The sequence below is a fragment of the Cyphomyrmex costatus genome, unplaced genomic scaffold (genome assembly GCF_001594065.2).
Source record: "Cyphomyrmex costatus isolate MS0001 unplaced genomic scaffold, Ccosl1.0 scaffold32, whole genome shotgun sequence".
NCBI classification, from domain to species: Eukaryota; Metazoa; Arthropoda; class Insecta; order Hymenoptera; family Formicidae; genus Cyphomyrmex; species Cyphomyrmex costatus.
In genome coordinates, this window is record NW_017277340.1 from 381,197 (window position 1) to 407,183 (window position 25,987).

Genomic DNA, 25,987 nt, shown 5'->3' on the forward strand with positions numbered 1-25,987 from the left:
ATTCCACGACGGTGTCGTGTGACGCTTTTGCGATCAAGAGGAGAAAAAAGGGTGACATTATATGTAGATGCGTCGAAGGACAAGCATGTTCCACTTTTCAACATTTAAAGTCGTGTGATAAGCAGAAATGATATGAACAATAAAGAGTTTCATTTCTGATGTGTTTCAATTTCTCAAAATTTGATTAAACGTATTTCTCACGATATATTTTTATAAGAATTATCGGTATTTGTATTGTATTCTGCTATTGTATATTACAGGTGTATAAGTACAAATATATCGCGAACAATCGCATTTATGCGCAAATGTGTAATCAGCTGATTGTTATATGGTATACCGCGTGTACGAGGCATATCGCGAGCCAGATGATATTTATTGGTCTCTGTACCATATAAGATGGATATGTATTCGAATGCTGGGCGCGGCGTCATTAATTCACTTTCGACATATTCGATGTCATAATCTAAACTGCGTCGGCACATCGGACCGGATGTTATGCCAGAATTCCAGCATCAGCAGGAGACGGCGGCGGCGCAAATATCCCCGAGTCGATTATTTATAGCTCTTCGACTGATATTGGAATCTCACTATGGCATTATTAAATTAATAATCGCACGTGGATAGTCGGTACGTTCGACCAAGAACGAGAGGAGAGAAATCGGAGGGACGAGATATCATGGACGATGGAGCTTTAACCCTTAGATCCTTTCTTTGTTGAAGACAGTTAGTCGCTAAAGGGAAGCTAAAGAAGGTAAACTTAACTAATTATGGATGCACACACATAAACAAGAAGACGCTGCAAAGTAAATGCGGACGGTCGTATTGTCTACTGCATCCGAAGTATGCGATGTTATTTCGTTTGTGGGATGACAAGCAAGGTAGTATACACGATGTTTGTCCTGCTCTTAAAGTGGCACGATGGTTGGTTTAGTTCCGTATCCCGGGTTCGTCGCACGCGCGAGTTTCCTCCTTCCATCTCTTGTGAGCGCTTCAACTAATTCTCACAAAAGATATTTCCTTGACAAAAACATGCAGACACTAACGGTTACCATTTTCTTCTCCGGTATATACGAGGTGATACTGGTACGATTTTTATTACTCTTGTAAGTTTCTTACTGCGAAAGTGCGCAGCGTTAGTCTTCGCTCTTATCCTCTCTTTCTCTTCGATGTCTATCTTTGTTTCTTTCACTTTTCTCATGCCTCTTCCTCCTTCAGCCGTGTTTAAATTCTCCAATGGTCTCTCGTGTCGGTGCATTTACCGTAGCAACTTTTTATTTCCTAACAAGCAACGTGAAAGTCACGTACGCGCCGGGTTACGAAAGTCTCTGTACAATTCGGGAAAATTGAACTCTATGCGCCAATTCAGATATATAGCACCACGAACTTCCCGCTTAACGAAGGGTCACCGAATCGTGATGGAAACTGGTTCAAACGTGTGTAAAAGAGATTCCCATTGGTGCACGTTTGTGTACTTGAGATCAGTTGTAAAATTATTGTAAATATTTCTACACACAAAAATCGTGTGAAATATACGTCATGTTAAATCTCAGATAGACATTTCTCGTTTTCTTTCAAATCAAATGAAGATCAAAGAAATTTTGACTAATATTGGATATAAGGATATGTCATTAAAAAAATAATTACTAAATAATTATAAAAACGAACACTGTTTAATACTGAATATAATTATTAGATATTTATTACTAAATGTGTTTATTTAAGAGATTATTTAACTAACGTTCAAAAGTATCCGACAAATGTTTTGCGAGGCAAATAAACGTAATAATTTATATAATATTTATAGTTTTGTGATATTTTAATTAACATTTTACTGCTAATATTGTTATTCCGTAATGTTTTAATATTTACTGTTAGTAGCATTTCACAGAGAAAAATGTGTTTTTTGTAATAATAACAACGATGGAGAATAAATGCGTAACATAATTATGTGGTATCAGATTTCATTCTTCCGTTAAAACTTGTAATTCAGGCTTGTTTAAATATTTGTAAAAAATCTTGCGACGATTTGGTTCTTTTCATATAGATACTAGATTGAATTCCAGGAATTAAAAAGGTCTAAGATTTTATATTATTATTTGAAGATAATTCTTTTCTCTTTCTCTTTTTGTGACTATCTTCGAGACATATTGAGAATCGTTATGCTAAAATATTTATTTTATAATGGCATTTTCTTTTAACTAGCAAATAACGAAAAAATTTAAAGATGTTCTTGTGCACATATAACATCATTTTTGATATCTAGCTAATTCTTTCAGTCAGTTACATACAATACTAATCAAAAATTTGGTCTTTGCTTTTGAAAGAAAACGTGAAAAATCCATCTGGTAGGAAACTTTTGCACGCAAGATATAGGAAATAATACGTTAAGAAATTAGAAATGTTCTACGTTTGGTGTATGTACGTATTCAGTCGTAATGTTGTATTTCACAATTAATATCCATTAGAAAGGGAAGAAAAGAGAATTGAGAGACATTGTTTTCTCTTTTCTCTTATGAAATATATTATGTATAATATATATGTAAAAAATAATAAATAAAATAAATTTCTCTTAAGGAAATTTACTTAATAAATAATAAAAAATATAAAAACAGCTTATATAATTATAAAATATAATTTTTATTTCTATAACGTGCGTGTATAATATGTTTTATGAAAGAACGAAAAACGTATCGGGATTTTCTTTCTGTCTCTAGTAGATATCAATCCTGAAACACTGCAGCTGGATATCGTACCTTGTCGGACACGGGAAAGGGAAGAATGTCGTACAGGTTGAAAAGGGGAAGTACAACATCACGGAAGGATTTGTGGCTCCTGCTTGTGACAGCTTTGGAATCGTCCATCATGGTATTAAACAATTTATCCGTCGCGCTGCTATACGCTAGTAGCGCAGTGTCTCGTACGAGCGACATACGCTCGCGCGCAAAACGTTGATTGAAATTTATTGAAACGCGTTCTCTCCTACACTGCTAGATGCTCCCTTTAAAGAGCACTATTATTATTAGAAACATCTCAACAGAATATTAACAATCCGAAAAAATAATATAAGCTGAAATAATGTAATAAAAGTTCGAATGTTTCATGTAAAAAGTTAACGCATTGGAAATTGTAAAAATATATCTCTATAATGTTTTGATTGTAAAACAGTAATATATATATATATAGTAGAAAGATAAACAAAGATTTTTTTAAATGAGATTCATTCGGATTTCTTGTGTCTGGTGCATAAATGATGATATCCGATGTTCTCTTCCGCGTCATGTTAAATATTTGCACGAATCGAGCGAAATGCTTGCTACTATAATATATATCGGATATCGTTTATTTTGGACGCCAGCCAGATCTTAGCAGCTATAATTTACGGTAAGCCATTGCAGCATGTTTCTTTCCCCTCGGGGTTGTCTCCCGACGTGAATCTAGCAAGCAATGCTGTTAAAGAGCAACGATGGAGTTTCCCGACGCGAATTTTCCCCTCTTCGACAATGTCTATTCTCGGGAAAAGTCAGAGGCAGGTGGCAATGCTACGACATTGTGGAGAATGTATACGGGGACGGTGTTATGAAAAATTAAAATATGTCCCGTGAGTGTATTTACGGCGAGAACACCGCGGTTTTACGGTGCACCTAAGATCTCTCTATGTCATAAAAACAATATAAATTTCTACAATATTCGAATAAACGTGAGTTTATGTGAAAATAAATAGTAACATTGATACTAAATACAATGACATTTAAATTTATACAAAATTGTATACTTCGCATGTTTTGTCACCTAATCTAATTAACGATAATCATTGTATTATGTTCATTCAGTTACTTGTTTTATACAAGTAATCCAGGTATATGCTACCCTATAATCCAAAAGTTCAAAGTTGGTATTATATGTGATTTACGTATTATACATGTATATTGGTGTAGAGAAATGCAAAAGAGGGTAAGCTTACCGAGTTGATATAGTTGGTAAGAGACAAGCCGCCATCCCAGGGGTGCTCGAGCTCGCAGGAAATATTGGCGGGCCTTAAAGCATGGGATTGCTCCAAGGTACGTAATCCTACCGCGAACACCTGTACACTGTCATACATTAACGCTGGTTCGGCCTGAAAAAATATGAATCTCGTCTTTACCCATTGCTAATGCTCACCCGATAATACAAAGCATAACTTAAAAATATACGAATATTTCTAACGCTATCAATTAGAATTTTAATAAAATTATTTTGCTTCAGATCTTAAGACAGCTTGTGATCATCACTTTTAACAAAATAAAATGTTACTTAATTATTAAATTTAGTAAATGTAAGAGCAACATTCTGGAAGCGTTTGTTTAATGTAGCGCACTTAATTCAAAATTGTAAAATTACAATTATTTGAGATATAAATATTAATTATCGTAAATTAATATCGATTTTTAACTAAATGCACTGAACTTATGAATAAATACAATTAATTGAACATAAAGGGAGTGAAATGTGAGAATGCAAAAGGTTCTTCGAAAAGCAAACGGGCGCGAATTACGTGCAGCACGTAGCAAAATGCTCCGGTTATTAATTGTAACGCTATTAGTCACGTGTGTGCGTTTATTTCCATGAATTATGAAATTCATGGTACGTTGCCGTGTCGAAGTTACGCGCCAGTTCTAATCTAGTCGTCACGACGACGTCGCGTTCTCGCCGGAAACGTCGACGGAAAATGTAATATTCAGTGAGAAGAGACTACGGAAGATTTGATGGCGGCGTTGCATGAATTAATTTCATTCACACATTATTTATTCTTATCTCGTCGAAAATTTGTTATGTTTACTGTAAATTGCTTTTTTTTCTCTTTCCCTTTTCTTTCTCTTTAATTGTAGGTACAACAATCGGCGAAGAAAATCATTTTCAATAGAAAAATACATATACAGTTATAAAATAAATGCGCCATTATATTGATAATTTCACAACAGTTGTAAAGCTGCTTTTTCTACTGAACGCAGTCATTATCATAGCTAGGAAACAGTTATATACGGCGAAATCAATTATTATTGTTATTGTTAACGAATATAATAATACAAAAAAGGACTAAAGATGAGCAAAAATTAAAAATGCTATAAATTTAATTCAATCTTATTTATAAAAATAAATTATTAACTAAAAATTTAATATGTCCAATGCGTTATAAAAAAATGTTCTATTAACGTAACGCATTATAAAGCTAGCGTACGTTAAAAGCTATTATTATTGTCATTACTATATTATTATTATAACTATTTCGATTCTTCTTGAGAGATTTAAAAAAAGAAAATTTTATCTGACATCGTATCTATTACCGTTATTGGAAAAATAATTTTAATGTCTAGATCAGTGCATAACTTTTTTGTCAAAGAGTAAATTTAACGCAAGAACGGGTAACATGATCAAAGCAACGTTACGCTCATTATCTATTCGCTTTTCAGAGAAATTATTAGTATTTATTGTGTAGTAGTACATATTGAAATATCGATAAAATTGGAATACTAATAATGTCTGCTTTTCATTAAATATTATAACAATATGTATCTATTATTCTAGCGATTGGATTTCGTTATGCATTGTAATGCACGAATAATATATCAACTAATAAAAACGAATAATGATAATAAAGATGTACTTATTAATAAATAAATAAGTTGATTTAAAGATTATTGTAATTAAACCATTTGTAATAGTATTTGTGAAAATCAATAAACAAAAAGTTATTCGAAGTGTCATCAGTTTATTAAAAATTAGTGAAAAATGGCTAATGTTATAGTATATCTATCTGTATCTATTTACTATAACATTATTTGTTAGATATAAAGAACAATGTGTGGTAAAATGTTAATTCAATCTCTTGAGCTACAAGATATTTTTGTTATTTTTAACTTCGATGAGTCAAAATATAAATCTATCTATTTATGTGGTTGAATTGTTTAGTTTCAAAATAAACAATGTCAATATCAACGTATGTACTTAGTATCTAAATAAAAGATTGTAAAAGTAAAATTTAATACATTTGTTGAGTTAAATCGTTTAGCTTCATCTTTTTAGTTAAATTAATAATATATTGAGGAGCACTGACGATTTATATAGAAATATAATATTAAAAATAATTCAAATTGGATGCAATTTGACATAATAAATTTAACAATGTACTGATCATGAAACGTAAAAATGTCACTACAATCGGGATGATGCGGGAGAGATTGTTAGTTTCCAGAACATTTTTAGTAGGAGCTTCCGATGGTAGCGATCGATGCGGGGTAGTCACGTCGCGAATTGATTTCACTCGTATTTCAGAGTCGTGAAAGGATGCTAAGCACGACGCGAACATTCCGCCCGCGACCGCTTCTCGTCTTCATTTCCTACCCTTCCCCTGCACCTTCTTTACACCGCGCGTCCTGGAAGGCACGTATTTGAGGCGGACAAACACGCGGAAGCATCCAGGAAACGACCGGCGCCCGTGCTTAGTCTTGCGCGTCTCTTCATCACTCGCTATATGCTCGCTCTTTCTGTTACGAGTAGTTTGTGGAGGAGCTTTTACTGTTTGCTATGGGCTAAAGTGCGACGTGTCCCCGCACCTTCCTCGACGTTGATCCAATATTGTGTTTACGTTGATGACGCGCGAATTTACCGCGACTAATCAACTTTTCCAGATTTTAACCAACTCCAATGTTCTCGTTTCGGATTTTCTCAATTTCCCACGAATGAAAGATTTTTCATGGATCATTCCCGGCATTTTCTTTAAAGTCCTTAAAAATTCTGACTATTGTTCTCAACACTCTAAGCGATAAAATAAACGATAAAATGAAAGAATTCTAACAATATTTTGATTCTCAAACAGAATTTTTTTAAGTCTCCAGAATAAAATTTTTTCTTGGCAAAAAATACTCTTAATATAATTTATAAATTGTCGAGTAATGTATTTCAATATAAATAAAGAAACATTGTGAGCGCATGTAAGCGATATCTTCGTAATGTGATTTTTCAAACATCGAGAAGAGCTTTTCAATCTGCACACAGTAAAGCTTTCTCGCATCCCTAGAGAGTTAAGACTCCGACAGGTAACTGGTAGGTGACACTTTTATTATTTATGTTATGCTAAGATTATATTTGGCTTAACAGTGACTTTTTCAAAGCACTAGTTAACTTTATCAAAAGAAACTGTGGATAGAATTAATATTACTCAGAAATTACTATCAAAAATAAGATTCTATAACATTTCTAATTACTTTCACTGACTTTAATACGAATTTTAATAACACACTATTAATGCAAAGTGTTTCGCATCCTTAATAGTCAGACGTAATTATATTGCTATGTTTAAATAATTGAATTATTATCCTATTACTCTTGTTAATCATGGAATATTAAAGCTCGATGATTAGGTACGTAAAAAATTCACAATAAAATTTCGCAAACTATTATATAAGATGAGTAAAAAGTTACGCGTGCAATTTTATTCAATATTAGTTTGCAAATTATCGATGTCGAGCGCGTTGCGGTTTTACAATTACGCTAAAACCTCTGGTGATGTGCGGGGCAGTAATAATCCGGAATGAGGATTCGCCGGAAAGTTTGTTCATTCGCGTGAAAGTTGATGAACTGGCGCTAACGTAATTTATGCGGCAGGATACGCAAACGCACGAGTACGACGGTAGAATAAAGCGAGTGTGACTCAGGTGGGTGTGAGCATATCCTGCTTGTCTTACTTCTGCCTGAGGCAAACAATAAAGCTCTAGCAAACTATTTGTAGACGCAAATCTCGTCTCACGACGAACTTGAAATCTGTCTGAAATAGCTTACGGGTTAACTGCGGGTAGTTATGTTCTCGTTGCTTTTTTTTGTAGTAACAAGAGTATGTTGTTACAAGAGACCAGAAACTTGCAGATTTGCCTGGGAAATGACCGGATTCGTTACACACCGCGGTGAAAAATTCCTAAAATTCTTCCACTAGAAGCAAACATTCTTTAGTGAACAAGTAATCAATTTGTGGTCCGAAAATTCCTCCAAGAGTTCATTCGAAAGCAATATTATTTCTCTATCTTTTAATCGTCTAAGATTTTTTATTATATTTTAGATAGAATATTGAATTTATTTTAAATATTACATTATAATATAATGTTATTTTATAATTATAATATAACCATTAAGAAAATCTAGTCAATAATTGAGCTAAATTGAGATAACATCAATTTCGGTAGATATTAATGTTGGTGAAAATTAATGACTTTCTGGGTAACTGAAATCATTAGATACATATATCAATCAATTGATAGCCGATACTCTATGAAACTTCATTCATTATCAGTTATCACACGTTTCATACCGCGAAAATTCCGATCTATGATCATGAATGTAACGAATAATTCATGCTAGGTAAAATCGCATCCTTGTTGTAATGTAATTCAACACATACATATAGGTTTTTGTTTACTGAAATAATGTGCGACGCGTGCAATTGAGTTGTAGCCACAGGTTCGTATGTAAACAGCACACGAAATGACAGGTGTGCATGGAATAATGCGTCCGTCAGTAAAATGTTCGTTATATACAAGCGAATAAATTTCCGAATTTTTCCGATCGCTGCACTTATTCGCTGATCGGCCAGCGCGATGCGTCGAGGCGACGATGCGCGAGAGATCGATACAACTCGCGATTGCTTGCAGATTACTGAATCCAAAATAAGGTTGGCTGCGGTATTGTAATTTTATGGCAACGTGTATAAGTAATGTAAAAAGATTTGCGATATGTAAAACGAATATAAAGAGTATTCTTTCTAGATTATCGAGCAATCCTAATTAAATTCTTAAAAACATTTATATTTAACACCGACAGCCTCAATAGAACTGCTTGTCCATTTTTATAACGTGTCTTTAATCAAAATCGTACAAAATGTCCTGTTATTGAATTTGTATTTCGTTGTATCGTGACGATCACGTACAAAATATAGAAAAGTACAAAATTGCGCACGTCTATGCCAATTTGTACAAATACATTTTCCCAGTCGCCACACTCGGTCAGACAACATGGTCCAAAACGCAATGACGCGCAAACAGAATAACAACGATACGCAGGGCAATGGTACATACGGATATTTTTTGAAATTGTGATCGGCAGAAATAATGAAATCGCACATAGGGCCGGAAACAACGAGTTTTAATTGATGGTACGTGACGGGCTCGATTCATCGCCAAAGCCAAACAGTATTGACGGGACGGAAACTCATAAACCAACACAGGCCAGAAGTCGCTTCTCGCAGTAACCGCGGAATAATCGAGCTATCATAACTTTTTAGTGTTTGGTAGTAAAGAATAAAACATGCAATTTTGTCTAATTTGCTATAGTTTGACGGAGAATAATTAGCACCGATGTAAAATAAAAGCACTTACTAAAGTAAGAAACCTTTATTAGTCACATCTCAATAAAATAAAGTTATCAAAACATTTCTCTCAGTGAGTGCTACATATGTGCTTTTAAGAAGGCTACTTACGGTCCTGCTTTGAGGAACAGCTAAGATAACCTCTCTATTGTCACATTTGGTTCCGAGCGCGTGATTATAAAGAGACTAAGTACTATATGTACGCCTATTGCAACTATACGTGTATCAAGTATATACAAGTATATACAAGTATCGTCAGTTTAGCCATACATATACTTCGAATAAAACACGCCTAACCCGGTTTAAACAAAAGACTCATGCCTGCGATCGTGGTTTTTTTTTTTTCAAACGCGCATGCTGGGTTGCGTTCAGAATCATCATCTGAGTGCACCCAGGTGTCGTGTTATTCTTGTTTATCATTCGTGAACAACAAGGATAAAACAACATCTGGGGTGCATCCGGACGACGATTCTGAACACACCTCTGCATGTAGTCGTGGTGTGGCGTTATTGAGTTCCGGATACTCGATCGCGGCGGATGCGTTTCGGTTCGCGGGTACTGTCTAATCGTGTATTTACGTGTTGCCGACTTTGACCGTGCATATGTATCGCTTTTCGATTGTTCCGCGAATTGGACGACCCGTTCGTTCGTCGCGGCACCAAGAGAATTCTATAATACTTACATATATGTATATAGAAATTTTCTTGCTGTCGCAGGCCGCTTTTCCTTAGATCTTCCTATCCAAATATTATATATATTATACTCATGCGCTATTCATATTATTCATTCAAAATTGAGAGCCTTACATTACATCAAGGCTTCTTTTCAATCATGCTCTTTTTCAGGTATCGATTATATAGCACGGCTATTTCTACGATTTATATAAGTTGAAATTTGCGAATCTCAATCTAAACTGATAAAATGCCATTGAGAATATTAGGTTATCCATAATTGTACAGTTGCAATATTAATACGGTATGGTGGCTATATTAAGCATGTAATATGATGAATTATCCATATTTATACTTTTAACCTTTTAATCTAATACTTTTAATGTTTTCTCTCCATGTAAAAATATTATCAGATACCAAGGAGTCTCTTTGATCACAAACATGATTTTATTTACTTACTTATGTCGAATATATTTCTTTTCTATGTAAATTATTCTATCTATGTAAATGATTTTTTCACTTTTTCTATTGTTTAAATATATTTTACTCAATTATATTCTTCCTCCGCTATGGAGAACAGATGCTATTTGACAGTATCGACATCTATATATTGTTCATATTGTTAAAGCGAATCTCGTAAAACGGTTGCAACGTTAACTGTAATTCACATACCGTCAAAATGCGCGACTCGTACATTCGCGGAATACGAGAATTGGGTTCTGCAGGTGCGTGCGTGCGTGCGTGTCCGAGTCGCGGAAAAATTGCGTTCAACGCGTCCATCGCACCGAGTGAATTCGGAAACTGGGAGAAATTAATAGCCGGCGCGATAGACGACACGGTTATCACTTTTTTCCCCTGCTTCGGTGATCCGGGTAGCCGGAGGTGCATGGAACCGTACGCGTCGATTGTATCGATTGCGGCGGTTCCCGCCGATATCAAAACATTTTATCGTGGAGCCTCATGAGATCCGACAACCCAATAAAGCGTTTCCCTCTCATCGAAAAAGACTGGCTCGAAACATCCGCCGACGAGCGGCAACGGGCGCGATCGCTTTGCGTTGCAGTGTATTTAATTCTTTTTTTCTACAGCGTGGGATACGCATTTAATTTCACCCTCTTTGAGCGAAATGGAGTGAATTATTTTGATTACCGTTTAACAGAATTTTATTCACGTGGTATACTGACGCGATTTCAATCTCGATGCGTGAAATCCCTATATGTGTGTATAAATTTTTTTATTTTCAATTTATAAAAAGATGGAATTGTATTAACAGAATTTTTTTATGCATTTTTTCATTAAGCTTAAAAAAATGGATCATCCCCAATTTTAATTCTATTTTTAGATTAATAATTATTAATGATTAAATAAAAAATAAGGGATGATTTTTTCAATAAATTTCCAAAAAAACTGCGCTTTTAATATTGGCCGTAATTAATTATAATAATTAAAAAATTGTGTAATTTCAAAAGGAGTAGAAACAAGAATTTCCTATGGCAAAACCTGTCACTGGTTAATCTGGTTACCAGTTTGTTGCAAATTTGTTTAATTTAATTAAAATTGAATACGGTTCACTGTGTTTCCTATCACAGCGCTTATGCCTTATTATGCCACGTCGGGATGAAAATGAGGTGGACGAGCTCACGCGTATTATCAGAAATCTCTTAGTTAGATGGAAGTTGCGATAGTTGTTGCACCGTGAATACACTCTAGTTATCCGGAGCTAATTGGAGCGTGCTTTTAATTAGCCCGAGTTCAATCAACGGACAGGAATGGCAGTGTGGCTTTGCCTAATAGCATTCAACTCAAATGTGCATTGAAGCAATTTGAAACTTCACATTCTTTGTGTGTATAACACAACTAGCAAAATTCGTCCGCATCACTCAACAAAATTGCACGAACTGCATTCACATGACGGGAACATATATACCATGCGTAATGAAATTTGCCCTTGGTATTCAGATAATCTGATTATGGTATATTAAGAACGAAAATGCTATTTAAAATTGCAATTAAGTTGTTCCAAAAATGTCCCCATTATTATATTGCTCGAATGTATCATTATTGCAAACAAAACATGTACTTCTGCTAACATTATTCGTATCTCTTATTTGTATAATGGATATTAATTTCATTTTTAATTATTTTATTTTCCAATCGTATTTCATTCAAAGTATCAATCAATAATTGTGCTATTATGATATTCCATATTTGTGAAGAACGATCTGCAATTAAAAAAGGTTGTGGCATTGTGATGTGAATCAATTTGAATTAATTTCATAAATTTATACAAATATCATAGTAAAATTGTTAAAGTTTTCTTCGTAATAAATGCATTTACGTTTTTAGAAAATTCTCATATATGTACACATGATGACGCTACGTTGTACATATTGGACGTCGTATTTGGCCAATACAAGCGACCGCACGAGATTGAACGGATAGCTTTCATCGGTTGGGCATCCTGACATTCTGGAAATTGGCAATCTTGCATGAATAATGAAGAAACTGGCAGCCGCGTACACCAGCCAAGTGTCCGGCTGTGTCAGACTTAAGTCTTGTCCAGGTCGGACGAATCGGTGGTTAGCCGTTGGACATTCATTGGCTCTCGTAAACTGGCGTTGCGCGTTTTGCAAGGAAGCCGAAACTTTGATGGCTCCTAATTCACGATTTAACCCTTACCCGGATAATCGCGCCATAGAATTAATTCGAAAAGCTCTGTCATTTGTCCGGTTCGTCTCTTTCTTGAAACGCGCGTTTAACTTAGCGATGAACGACGAGTTCGCATCACGACTCCGGTCCGGTCTCAGAATCGGCTTGTTCATTAGCATTTAAAGCGAAATGGAAATGCCTTGTCAAACTACTTGCTATCTAGCAAGCGAGATCTTCACCTTTCTCAGTTGGGTCAGAAATGTTGCAGATGAGGAAACTGTATAGCCTGCAGATGACAAGTTAACGTGGCGGTTAAGTTAAACATTTTTTGCCACTATGAACACCATTGTAATTAATGATGATTTCGGGAAGTTTAACACAATCTAGATAAAATCATGATCACATCTACAATCTCTATTATTATAAAATATCTAATCCTAATTATTGTATAAGATCATGATTATAATTATAAGATAATATTACATCTGTAATGTGCCATTAATTTACTTATTTGACAATGAGTATTTAACATTCATAAGCGCAAAATTCGCGAATAGGCGTTTATCGTCTTACACGTATTTTCACTCATCGTAAATTTCGCCTTCGAGAAGATCGTTTTAAGTACCTAAGTTTATACATCCATTTATACATCCCGTTCCGAAAAATTCTCGTTATGAAGATAAATGCCTTCCTTTTAGCCTGACATAATTGAAATAAATACCGCTCGGAGCGCGGATTCTGAAACAAATCTTGCTTTATGTCGCGGGATTCCACGACGTGAATTTCTTCCATTCCACCGGCCTGTTTGGCAAATAGAAATTTCTTTATGAAGTCGCTAGCTTAACCAATCTTCCACGTGGTGGCAAGCGCCGCTCTTGTGCAGCCGGATAACGGAAAGAGAAATGGTTATGGTCCTTATCCTGCATGCTATACTGACTCAGGCCGCGATCCGATTTGTTTAAATCTAAAACTGTCCACTACATTCATAGGATTAAACTTTAACTTATTTTAATCATAATTCCAATAAATAATTTATTACATAGCATACAAGTTATTATTTTATTTATATTAAAAGATCTGCGTTGATATTTGTAGCATTTGTGAAGCTTACAACATGTAAGCTCATGTAACACTATGCTGTCCTCGATAATATGTATCATCGAACTCTTTATCTTGTTAAGATTTTAAGAACTCCTTAAACTTTTAAAGGATTAAATTTTGACGTTAGATCTTTTCACTTAGTTTTTCTTTTTCATTAGTCCTCCTTTTGTATATACGTAATAAAGAATTGTAAAAAAGAAAAGACATATCGGTAAAATTTTTTTTACAGTAAAGTATTTTAATATTTTGTAAACCAATGAACATCATATAAAAACGTTTATTCGAATTATAGTATATTTTAATTAATATCTCAAAGTATATTTTATTTTTTTCGATTGTTTGTACAGTTCGAGTCTTTTATTTGTAATTATCGATAAAAACATTATTGCAATAATATTTACATATTATATCAGAAAACTTAATAGCGTATTAAACTTTAATTTAACCCTTTAAGCATTATGGAATTGCAAATCACAATTAATTGAGCGCGAAGAATTAGTTGGGTAATGCGCCATGATAAACATCTGTATTTTATGTGAAGAAAATTCGCGTTGACCGCGTGACACATTTCGTAATGACTCGTAATAATACGCCAAGCTGTTTGCAGCGATCGCTGTAAATTGGTTGTTTGTAATCCGCCTGATATTGACAGTTTAGTGCGCAACGGATATAATTTATGATTGTGGACCACAACTCCATTTATTCACAATAGTAGGCTCCCCATAAAAAAAATAAATTTTTATTATCTGGGCAATTGCTTCATACATTTTAACAAATGTAGTTCTTTTATCTCACAAAATATCTAAAGGCTAGCTTAGAGAACTATTATTTATTTTATTTAATTAACTGTCTTATTACAATAATCAACGTATTACAAATATTAAAAAAAATTTTTTAACAGTTTAATAGATGGGTAACATTTTATGACAGATATTCACGATTAGTAAAACATGTGTTAGTTCTTGCGGCTCGCCGCTGCAGATTTTTCTCAAAAAAGTTCCAGCCGGGCCACTGTCGTCCTAGCCATATTTCTGACCGCTGCAGTCGCCACGGGAGAACTTACCTTCCTAGTATGACTACACCCCGGTTGCCAAATAAAATAATAAAACCTTTCGAGTACGAGATAGCCTGATTTATAGCACTAAGAGCAAAGGTTATCCACCAGAGCAGGGGATTCAGTGATTCATTGGCCAAGCGGATTGGAGAAAAGTTAAGAGAAATATGAGACAGAGACAGAAATCTTGATGCCCGGGTCTTTCCTTCCCTTTCTCATTAATCCCCGCATTAAGCGAAAATTAGTAATTAATGGTTACTCATTATGTACACGTTCGTAATATAATGTACAGTTTTTTCAATTGTCTGTCCAAGCAAGGATCTTTTCACTTCTTATTGTAATTAATTCTACTTTTTGTGTGAATCGTTTTGAACATGACAATTTTTAATTAAAAAATTAATTAAATATTATATTTTAAGTAGTAATTTCATATGTAAAAATATTATATTTATCTAATTTACCGTTAAATAAATTAAAGACATGTAAATTAAAAAATTTCTTTCGTAACTCGCTTTTATTTAAAAAAGTTTTTATTAAAATTAGTTTATTTAGTGCATAGTATATTAATTAGTAAGAAAAATGTAAATTATTATTCATATAAAAAGTTCCAGATAAAAAAACTTATACAAACTTTAAATTTGCAAAATCGTGTTGCTAACATCCATAAAATATATTTCCTCTTCTTTATCGACGAAAGTTGTTGAAGCTTTCTGAATCGCGCAATTAGGCGTGTCTATATCCACCGAGCGTCTATTTCTTCATCATGGTTTGATGTAGATCTTTCTCATTACACCATTACATCAGCGGCTCACATACTCCGCCTGCTTCGCTTTAAACCGTGGACGAGTCTGAAAAAGTCCATCTCGCCTTCGCGAAGTTGTTACCTCTCTCGTCGTGAGAGCGAGATAAGAAAGGGAGGAAAACGAACGAGAAAGGGGAGAGGAAACGCGTTGCTGGTAGCCAACGCACGATCAGTATGCATCTGCGGTTTCCACGTTGATGTAACAAGCTTCTTCTTATCCAGGCGTTCTTGTTTCACTCGTCTCCGTCAGGTGAGAGTCGATCTCTCGCTCTTCCTCCCGGTTTACGTACCTTACTTACATCGCGCTTCTTGTGTAACCACCCACGTCTATATTTTCCCCGTCGAAGCTTGGAGTCACGGTGAGTCTAGAGGTAAAGTTAACCAGGTATGCCATCCGCTTATCTCGGTGGCTGCTCTCGCTTACTGGAACCGCCTACTTCTTTTTCTCGACCTCCAACGCCTAAACTGCGCTCTATTTCCTTTTTCTTCCTTTACACTTCTGCTTCCGCAGAGCGTTGATTGTGACCGAGCTTTTTGTGCGGCTTTGCCGGAGCTAACTCGGTCGTTTAGCGGCGTGGAAAAGGAAGGAGATAGCTGAGATGGGTGTGGGGGTTGATGTCAGTGGCAACGGAACTTGGGTGAGAGGAATGACAGGGGATGCAACGATGTACGCCCGGAGTCGTGTCGAAACAAAAGCCGCTGCAGGTAATTTCACCACGGTTGCGTCCGGAGTATGGGCACAACGCGACGACGAGGTGAACAGGTTGTCTTCGACAATAGGGAGGCGTTTGACAATTCACTTGAAAGCGAACAGGAGTCAGGAGGTATTATCTGGAGGCAGCTCGAGAAAGTTACCGATAAGTTCTTAAACTCTTGTTGTGCAACGACGAGTCATATTTCATGTTCAAAACATATACGTATATTTTTGAACAACGGAAGTCTTTGTTTATATCATCATTATTATAACTGTACGTAATTATAATCCATTAATTTATTTAGAATCATTTTAATTAAATTATATTGAAATAATGAGGTCATTACGATCGTGTAAAAAAAATTACTAATAATAAGATATGTGTAATATGAAATTGAATTGTTTGCAAATAAGATTGGTGATTAAGTTGAAGTTCAACTTTGAACAGCCTTGAGAAATATAAAATAGTAGCTCGCGCGACATTGCACAAAAATCGTTTTTAAAAGCGAAAGGAAGTCTTAGAAAAACACGGACACCTACGCCCATTTCGCTAACAAGATAAAATAATAATAGCAGTCGTGGACTCTAGAGCTTCTGTGCTTCTTCTGATATTTTCATGTGTGTGTGTATGTGTGTGATAAATTAATAAAATAATAAAATTTAAATTGCACACTTTAAATGCCTCACTACAAATATACGTCATTTCCTTATTTTAAAAATAACACAACTAAAAAATGCAATTTTCGAGTTACTACCATGTGAGTGAATTAGGTAAAAATTACTCATTTTAAAGATTATCAATCATAAAAGTAAACTAACTTAATTTCACAATTCGTCCATCAAATATAACTTGTGACGTTTTTAAGATTTTTAAAGAGATCACATAATATCTTTTATAAGAATGACACATTTAGAAGTATATCATTTTTGTAAAAGAAAAGAAGTCTTTTAGAGAACTTAAAATTAAAAAAGTTTTGATGATCGAAGTTTAAAGAAGAAATGGTTGTATTTTAAATTTAGTTATTTTAGCTAATAAAGGTAAATTATGGCATTTCAAGTTATGTTATACTTTTGAGAATTATTTCGAATTTGTTAATTTTATAGAATATCAAAATCGTCACAATGTAAATAGAATTTGTTTTCAAAAATTGTAATATAAAAATGACAAAAACGACATTTGATTATGGTTCTAAGAGTATGTTCTTTTTACTGACATATGTTTTAAAGATCATATAGGAGATAGATATTAATCACTGATGAAGACTTTGTAAGTCAAAACGTCTGGAATGCAATTAATGTACTTTATAATTAAAACAAATTGACTTATAATTGAACAGTTTTTGCTAGTTATAAGGCTTAATATCAATTTATAATTATATAATTGTATATTTTAAATTTTAAATTGCGATAAAATATTTTAATATTTTTCAAGCAATACTCTTGGACTTTGACTCTGTTTTTCGCTCGAATTTTCACGAGCACATCTTAAATCTTACTTTCCCTTATCTCTGGTAATGCTCCTGGATAATAGCATAGACGTGTAGTGCGAGTGCAGATGTTAATTCGAGTTGTTTCGTTGATATCCGCCGATACGACCACTTCTAATAACATTTTTGTAAGCAATTAGACAATTTCCGTCCTGGAAATTGCGCCTTTATTCCTGCTGCTATAGCGTCCAAAATTCCGACAAACAATAAATGCAAAAAGTTCCATTATATGGTCATAGTCCTGAATTTCGGAGCGTTCCAGAATTGGATAGCCGATATGGCACTGTTTTCCGCGGAAAACTTTTAAGTTTTCTGTAATGCAACGGTAGCAAGAATGAAATATAGAAGTAATTTATCGGGATCAAGATGCTTTTCTTGAGTGCTTTTAAGTAAGTAAGTCTTGCAATCCGCGCTTTTAAAGTGTATATTACATTCGAATATTACGCGCGCTTCTGTATTGTGCCGCCTCGAGAAGTTAACGGTTGTAGCGGAAGTAATTAGAGAACTCTTTTCCTCATAGACCTAAACCCGGGTTTTCCCTCATGAATTGTAAATGTGGCCAAGTTTTTTAATCTTAGTATCGCATCTGGAATCTCAGATTGTCTATTTACAATTCGCTCTCCTCGCTAGATACGGCGAACGGAAGGGCGTTTCGATTATCTCAAAAATGGGACATTGAGGGATTTACTTGGATTTATTCAGACTTACTCGAAATTCTCATCTGTTTTTATAAATAAATCACGAATAATTTTTATTAAAAGTTATTACTTAGAATAAATTAGTTTTGTATCTTTTTTATAAATTAGTAGAAGAACTTATAAAATAGAAATTAACTGATCTAAAAACGCGACACTGATACAATTTCAAAAGTGATGTCAAATATCGTTGAATAAAACATCATTTTCTTTCATATTCTCCATCATTTCAACCATAGTGGTAGTGAAATAGTGATGTATCTTGGCATATTTTTCGAAAAGAGCAAATATACATTTTCCGAGGAAATGTTAACTTTATCCTTTCGTGTGATGGTCGTTCGGACAAAAGATCGTACTTTTCTCTCTAACCCGTCAGAGCATCCTCGGTTTTGTTATATATGCAAATAATCTTTCGGTGTTCTTGAAACGGCAGTTCTTCCCCTCTAGGAAAACGAAATTTGAGGGTGTGAAAAATAATAATAACCGTAAAAAGGCGCTCAAGGCACAAGTAGAAATTCCATAAATAGCATCATCTTATTTGAATTATTAGTAACGATCTTGAAGAGATGTTTCGTGCAAATAGTTTTCATGTCATTTCAGGACGTATTGTACGTCCTCGTCACTATTGTAAATATTACACATTTTACTTGAGAATCGAAGAAAAATCGCTATTTGTAGAGAGAAGCGAATACGTTTCAGTTCAGTGATGTGAATCGTCTACATATTTGTGGGAATTGGTTGCGAGATCACGCGTCTGGAAAATCGATTTATTTATGCGCATTTCGATGCAAGAACGGATGATTTGCATTAAAGCAATCACAGAAAAGTATAAATTCAATAAATAGAAAGATCTGCATGTTAATCACACACGATTTATTTCGTGTAAACATAAAAAAGGAAATATACTGTATAATTGATATGATTAATAAAATTTTATAAGAAAAATAAAATTATATTTTTTTACGGACGATATTTTAACATATGTCTTGTTATATTATAATTAGATGAAGAGTTTGTAAGATGAAGTATTTGTTTTTGTCATTACATATTGAACGCAAGTACCAAAAAATCAAGAACATAAGATTCAAGAGCTTTTAAACTCCAAGACATAAAAACCTAAGAAATCAATAACTTGAGAATCTAAAAAATTAAACATACAATTAAGAATCTCTTAAGCGAGCAAGAGCGATAACTTAAGGATTAAAAATAGTGACCTGTTAATATGATATAGAATTTATAATATCTAAAGACTTAATGGCAGGTAGTCACCTGATTTCCTTTTTATGTAAACGATTAGCTGTTTGTATATTCCAATTAAAATCATAATTATTCTTATTATAGCTTTTTTTAATTTCTAAAATTTAAAGATGTTGTATTTTTTAATTTTACACACAATTTATTTAAACACAATTTATAAGAAGGATAAATAAAAACCAAATTAATTAATTAATTAAATATTAAATAAACATATTAAGTAGCTTATTATGAATTTCTCAAAGAAAAAGGATTTTTTATTAATATGACATTTGCGAATTTTCGATGAAATTGCATATTAAAAAATTTGTGAAAAATAGTTATTAAACAAGAAAGTGTATGTCTGAAAAGAAAGAAAATAATATCCATCAATTCTACAATTCACAATTTCTCATCGTCGCGTCGGGGTGTAAAAATATCCCAGGTGATTATTTCTGGTTAAAGAAATACAACGAAATTAATAAAAAAAATTAATATAAAAACAATTAAAAGATGCTCAACTCGATGTAAATGCGTTGTGAGACTTTGCTAGTACGCACGGTGCTTCATTGGCACGCTATTCAGCGCATTCACGCCTGCACGCATGTGCGTGATACAAAACGCGATTACGGGCAGTCGTCGTAGCGGCGCGGTAACGGTGGAGTTTCACAAAGTCGTCGTCGTCGTCGTCGCTACGACATTCTGATCTGCATCTAAATTGGAAAAAAAGCGTTAAGCTTCACGCGTCGTGAACACGCTGCAGACGCGGCTGCGAATTTTTACATGCATAGCGGATGTGTGATAATTTTGTTGCACATCATCAGGTGAAAGAGTAGCGAGTTTCCTATTTCTCATGTAGATTCATTGTTCTGATATTATAAAGTGATAAAAATTAAAGAAAATAATTTCCTCCTTGTGTTACAGTAATGAATAATTATCTAGAAAATGGATAGAAATCTCATTGTTTCATACAATACACTGATATATCTAATTATGGCGAATAATATTTTGTAAATTTCGGATTAATGGAATATATAACTTGTTAATGGAGAAGATTGTTTGAGCGATGTGGATGTACGTTATCTAAACGTATATATATACGGCGTTGGTGGAATTTATAATTATGCAATTTGAATAGAATGTTATACAATTTAAATGCAAATATAATTTCTTTTTCTATATGTATTACGAGAATCACTATAATTTAATATAACCGTCGAATTGACTAGAGAAATATGTGTACAAAAGTATGAAATCAAACTGAATTTCTCGATATCGTAATATTTGAGTATTTTATGTAGATTTTACGATAGAATACTCATGCATGCATGCATACCTTCTTTAATATTGTATTTATTTCACAACACAGCTAGTAATAAAATAAAAATAATTTTGCAGTTCGTTAATTTTATTATTTCTTTCATTTTTGATTGATTGCTGTTTCTGTGTGAGATTGACAATTTATTTTAACATGCATGCGCTAGCACAAGCTCGTTACGTATAATGGAAGAAAAAGATTTTTCCGCTTAATATTTTTCGACAACTTTATCGTTGCTTGCGAAAACAGCAATGCTTGTTACTTCGGTAACGATGTGGCTGTTGTTACTCACATATGTGGTAATACTCGACGTGGCAACACACACGTTGTTTCGAATATAGCTTTTAGCCGATTTTATTGCTCCATAAAGCATTCAGTGATGTTGACGCACAGGCATTGAAGCTGTAGATGCACTATCGTATATGCCATGTGACGATAGATTGTTCTACATTTTTCTTTCATTGAGATCTTGCCAATCTTTCAAAGGCGCAATGTAACCACCATATCGTGCAAAATTATGGCCGATAAAATATTATTGCAATATGAAAATATAGTATATCCGTGTATATACTTATTATGCTTTACGAATATGATACAAAAGCTAATCGTAAAATACAATTCTGCCGTGTGAACACCAATTTTGTAAAAGAGACAAAAATTCAGTGAGGTGTCGAATTTTTCTCTTTTATATTAATGAAAGACTTGCATTACGACGAAACTGCATTATGAAATATGAAATTGCCGTATTTGCAAATTTATCAAAGAAATGTTAAACTACATAGAAAGGGCAATTTTATACTGAAGTACAATAAATTTATAGATATTTCGGCAACACGTTCTTTTCATGTATAAAATCGGTGTTGCATAATCCCCTCGTGTCACAAACCTTATAGGTATCTTACAAACATGCGTCTTTCGTAAAATCGAGATTCATAAGCATTGTATTATTTTTCCTAATACGATGTAGCGCATGCGTTCCTGTAAACAGAAGATTCATGTGCGCTTACCTGGATGATCCTCGATTTGTTGAGGATCGTGTTTCCCGATGGCTGATAGCGTTCCATGTCCCTCAGGATACTACGTACGCCGACGTCGTCCGCGTCGACCAAACGAAAGGCAGTGATATTGACAAAATTGTACTTGAAGTCCTCGAGATCGAAGGTTTCGATATCCTGTGGAAAAGCGAGAGAGCGAATCGAGTCGCGGACCAAGTGGATCTTGAATGTGCGTTTCAATATCCCTAGGGTACTTACGAAAGTCGTGAAGAGGTAGTGGTACTTGTAATCATTCATCTGCAGCTGCAGGATCTGCAATATATGCGAAACTATACGGTCAGTCGAGACCGCTTTTGTAATAGGAAATATTATATGTAAAATACAAATCGATCTTATATAAAACAGAGCATGCCCAACTTTACGATTATATTTACCTTTCAAATACTTTTTTCACGTATAAATTTTTGCAACAATTTATAACCAATTCTTTCTTAATAAAAATTTATCTAAAAATGTCATTCTTTTTCATAATTTTTGAGAATATAATGAGAATCTTATTATACTGTCCATATAAGAAGATTTTTTATAATTAACCAGCATATACTTTTTAAATCAATGATAATATAAAATATTTGAAAAACAATTTTTTATATATATAATGCATATAAAAAGGATGTAGATTTAATATCATTAGTTTTAAACTATAGTTGAATTCATATTCATGATGTTCAATTAAATTCATGTTAATGTTTAAATATCACATTAATACGGTACAAAATTATATAAACAATGCAAGATGTTAAAAATCTACATCCATATTTTTTTTTAGAATATACATATTATTGAAATAAAAGTGGAAATGTATAAAATAATTTACCATTCGTAGAAAATGATGCATGTGCTCGGGTTTTGTGTCCACGATAATATTTCGAATTTCCTTGCTCTTCATTTCGGAAAGGATCTGCCTGTACGAGTTGGGGTCTGCCTGCCGGAGACTGACTTCGATGCCACGGATTTTCGGTGACCTAACTAGCTCCCGAAGCTTCATCAATCCTAAAATCAAAGCAGATACGTTATTTATCTCAATAACATATGTACTTCGATGGCATACGATATAAAAAGTTAATTTATGAAGATTGTCGATGTCAACACGAATTATTTGTTTCACGATCTCTGCAGGAATTATCAGGTCGGTCGCTTAATGACACAGAAACCCGTGAATCGCGCTATCCGACGAAATCAATACTCTCCAGTGCCTAAGTAATCAAGGTATCTGACTTGCAGGTCTTCCGGAGAGACACAGGCTCTGTTCTCTTGCAAGTTACCCACTGAAACTTTGACTCTTGAGATTCCGATGCGTGTTAGAGACGGGCGGCAACGTTTCGACCTGTCAGTTTCCATCGGACACGGAGTGCCGAAGTCGGGATAATTTCACGATAAACTCCACCCATGCATGCAAATGAACCGCTGATTGATGTCGAGTTTACTTGAGAGTATTGACGTCTAAGTCGATCGTATTGAATTATATCATGTTAACGTTATTTTATTATAAGTATAACACAATTTTATTCGCTTAAATGTTTCTATAATGATATAAAAAATAAAATCATACATGATCTATCAGTTTTACTTGCATTGTCAATTTAATCAATTAACATCAATCATTAATTTAATTTGAAAATTTTCTACATAACCGTATATTATATACTTCTATTTTATAAAAAAATATGATGTAACTTAAACAAAATAGAAATTGGGTACCATCATAGATCGTTCTTTAAGAAATGAAAAAGAACGGGAAAAAGGAAAACGTACTTTGTCATGTATACTTGTATGTTAAAGTGGTAGCAGTAATTAATCTAGGAGCGAGTAAGAAACCGAGTTTAATTGAAGTCGTGTCGGGCAGTAACTGTAAGTCCAATGTTCTCATGTAAGCAGATTTTGTATCCTGGGGGACAACATCGGATGACTATCTTGGGAAACACTATGAATAAACTAGCTAGAAGTTAAGCGCGCATGTATCGTCGGTGCACCAATACTGTGACCACCGAGTGCAGTATCTTTACGGTGCGTGGTCACATATCAAACATGAAAAAAACAGTGATAAGAAAATTATTTTTACGTAATACAATACAAATTCAACATTTATAGATTTATTTTATAAATATTATATATAACAGATATATAACTTACTCATATATCAATTGTAATATTATTAAAACATATTTTGTGGATTTACTTTTAATTACAATTTAAGCAATAAATAATAAAGTTCTACAAAATTCTCTCAAGCGTGTAATTTTCCTCAAATTCTACATAATTATTATAAAAAAGAATAACTGTAATTATTAATAAATAAGTACTTTACACGAGGCGATAGTGAAAAGTTTAAAGAGGTAATTAAATTGTTGAGTGTTATAGCTTGAATTGAAAATAATACGTTGAATATTTCTTGCGGTTTGTGGTGTGACTCGTTGCAGTTTAAATTATGAATACTCTATGTATACGAAGAACGGACTTTCATGGGAGTCGTTTGAAACGGCGGTTTTAATTAAAATAGCATTTCGAGCGTTTTACTGCTCTTCGTAATTTCGTGGGCGACATGTGAAATAGAGATCGAAAGAGAGAGAAAGAGAGAGAGAAAACGGCACCTTTTATTAAAATTGACATAGCGAGAAGCCATAAAGAGGAGCGTTATCACGAGTTGCGTTCAAGGTGTTGTAACAGAGTACGAACATTCATCAAAGTGGAAGGATGGTACGTCATTTACGATTCTACAATGTGAGAGAACTGCACCATTTACAGATTACTAACTAGGGAATTGGCATTGCTCGACCTAACGTACGTTGTATTTAAGGGATACCGAGGAAGACCGCGTTTCTAGAGACCGAAACGTGACGTGCGGAAATGAGCGCAATGCGACGCAATTTCTCACTGCGATCCGCGTCGCGGTTTTCAACTGAACGGCAGTTCAGTATAGAATAGAATTATCCTGGCTTTCAACGATGAGCATTGAGAAATGTTTCTGCAACGTTTTGCATGTTTATATATATAATAAAACTTATAAAATAGACGTACTGTGTAATCTATATTTCTGTATTCGAAAAGAATATGGTAATGTAGAAAACAGAATTTAAGTTCATTTTCTGTTCAATTAGACTTTGAAGTGTTCGTTTATTTACTGTCTTTTTTTTTTTTAAATAAAACAACTTTTTAAATCTACTTTTGTGAGAGGCTACATTACCATCTCTATTTCTCTTTCAGCCAATATGTAATATTGCAACATTTATGTACGTAGTGTTTTAAGTAATAAATGTTTCATAAGTTTGTGAGTTCAGAATCGATTAAACAACACTTTAAGAACGTAATCGATAAATTTGTAATTTAACTATTGATTATCAACTAAGTTATATATAAATTGTAAATGAAATGCAGCATTCTCTCCTCTCTAATGACTGAGCTTGTCACACGATTGATGTAAAATTCAGAGAAACGAGATCGATTTCAGAAGTCCGATATTTAGAGAGTTAAAAAAACGTGATAACACAGAAAGAATGACCGCGCTAGTTCTCGCCAAAATTGTGTTTTAGACTCGCAAGAATATTTTTACACATTATAATACATTTGAATAAATTGATTAAGTCTCTTTTAAATTCAACCAATAATCCTACAATAATAATAAAAATCATTAATAAAAAAAGGACTAAAAATAAAGATACCAAAGCACTAAGAAAAATAAAGAGTTAAATATCATCGACGTCGCACAAATCACAGAAGAGACCTTACCGAGATAATTGGTTGCACCACTCATACACATAAAGGTTCTGCGAAGCGCAAGATGAGAAAAAAATTGCAAGCCGAACTGAACGTGGCGGTACTTGACAACAATTTGTCTGA

The 25,987-nt window shown here is 33.9% G+C and overlaps 1 protein-coding gene across 1 annotated transcript in view; it reads right to left on the reverse strand.

Moving 5' to 3' along the window:
* Positions 1–25,987, reverse strand: part of LOC108775792 (glutamate receptor ionotropic, kainate 2) — a 125,859-nt gene that overhangs the window by 42,779 nt on the left and 57,093 nt on the right. The window contains exons 4-7 of the mRNA XM_018542238.1: positions 22,968–23,143; positions 22,349–22,402; positions 22,103–22,267; positions 3,962–4,114 (exon numbers count right to left, since the gene is read on the reverse strand). Of these exons, the coding sequence (XP_018397740.1) occupies positions 3,962–4,114; positions 22,103–22,267; positions 22,349–22,402; positions 22,968–23,143 (548 nt within the window). The remainder of the gene's footprint in view (positions 1–3,961; positions 4,115–22,102; positions 22,268–22,348; positions 22,403–22,967; positions 23,144–25,987) is intronic.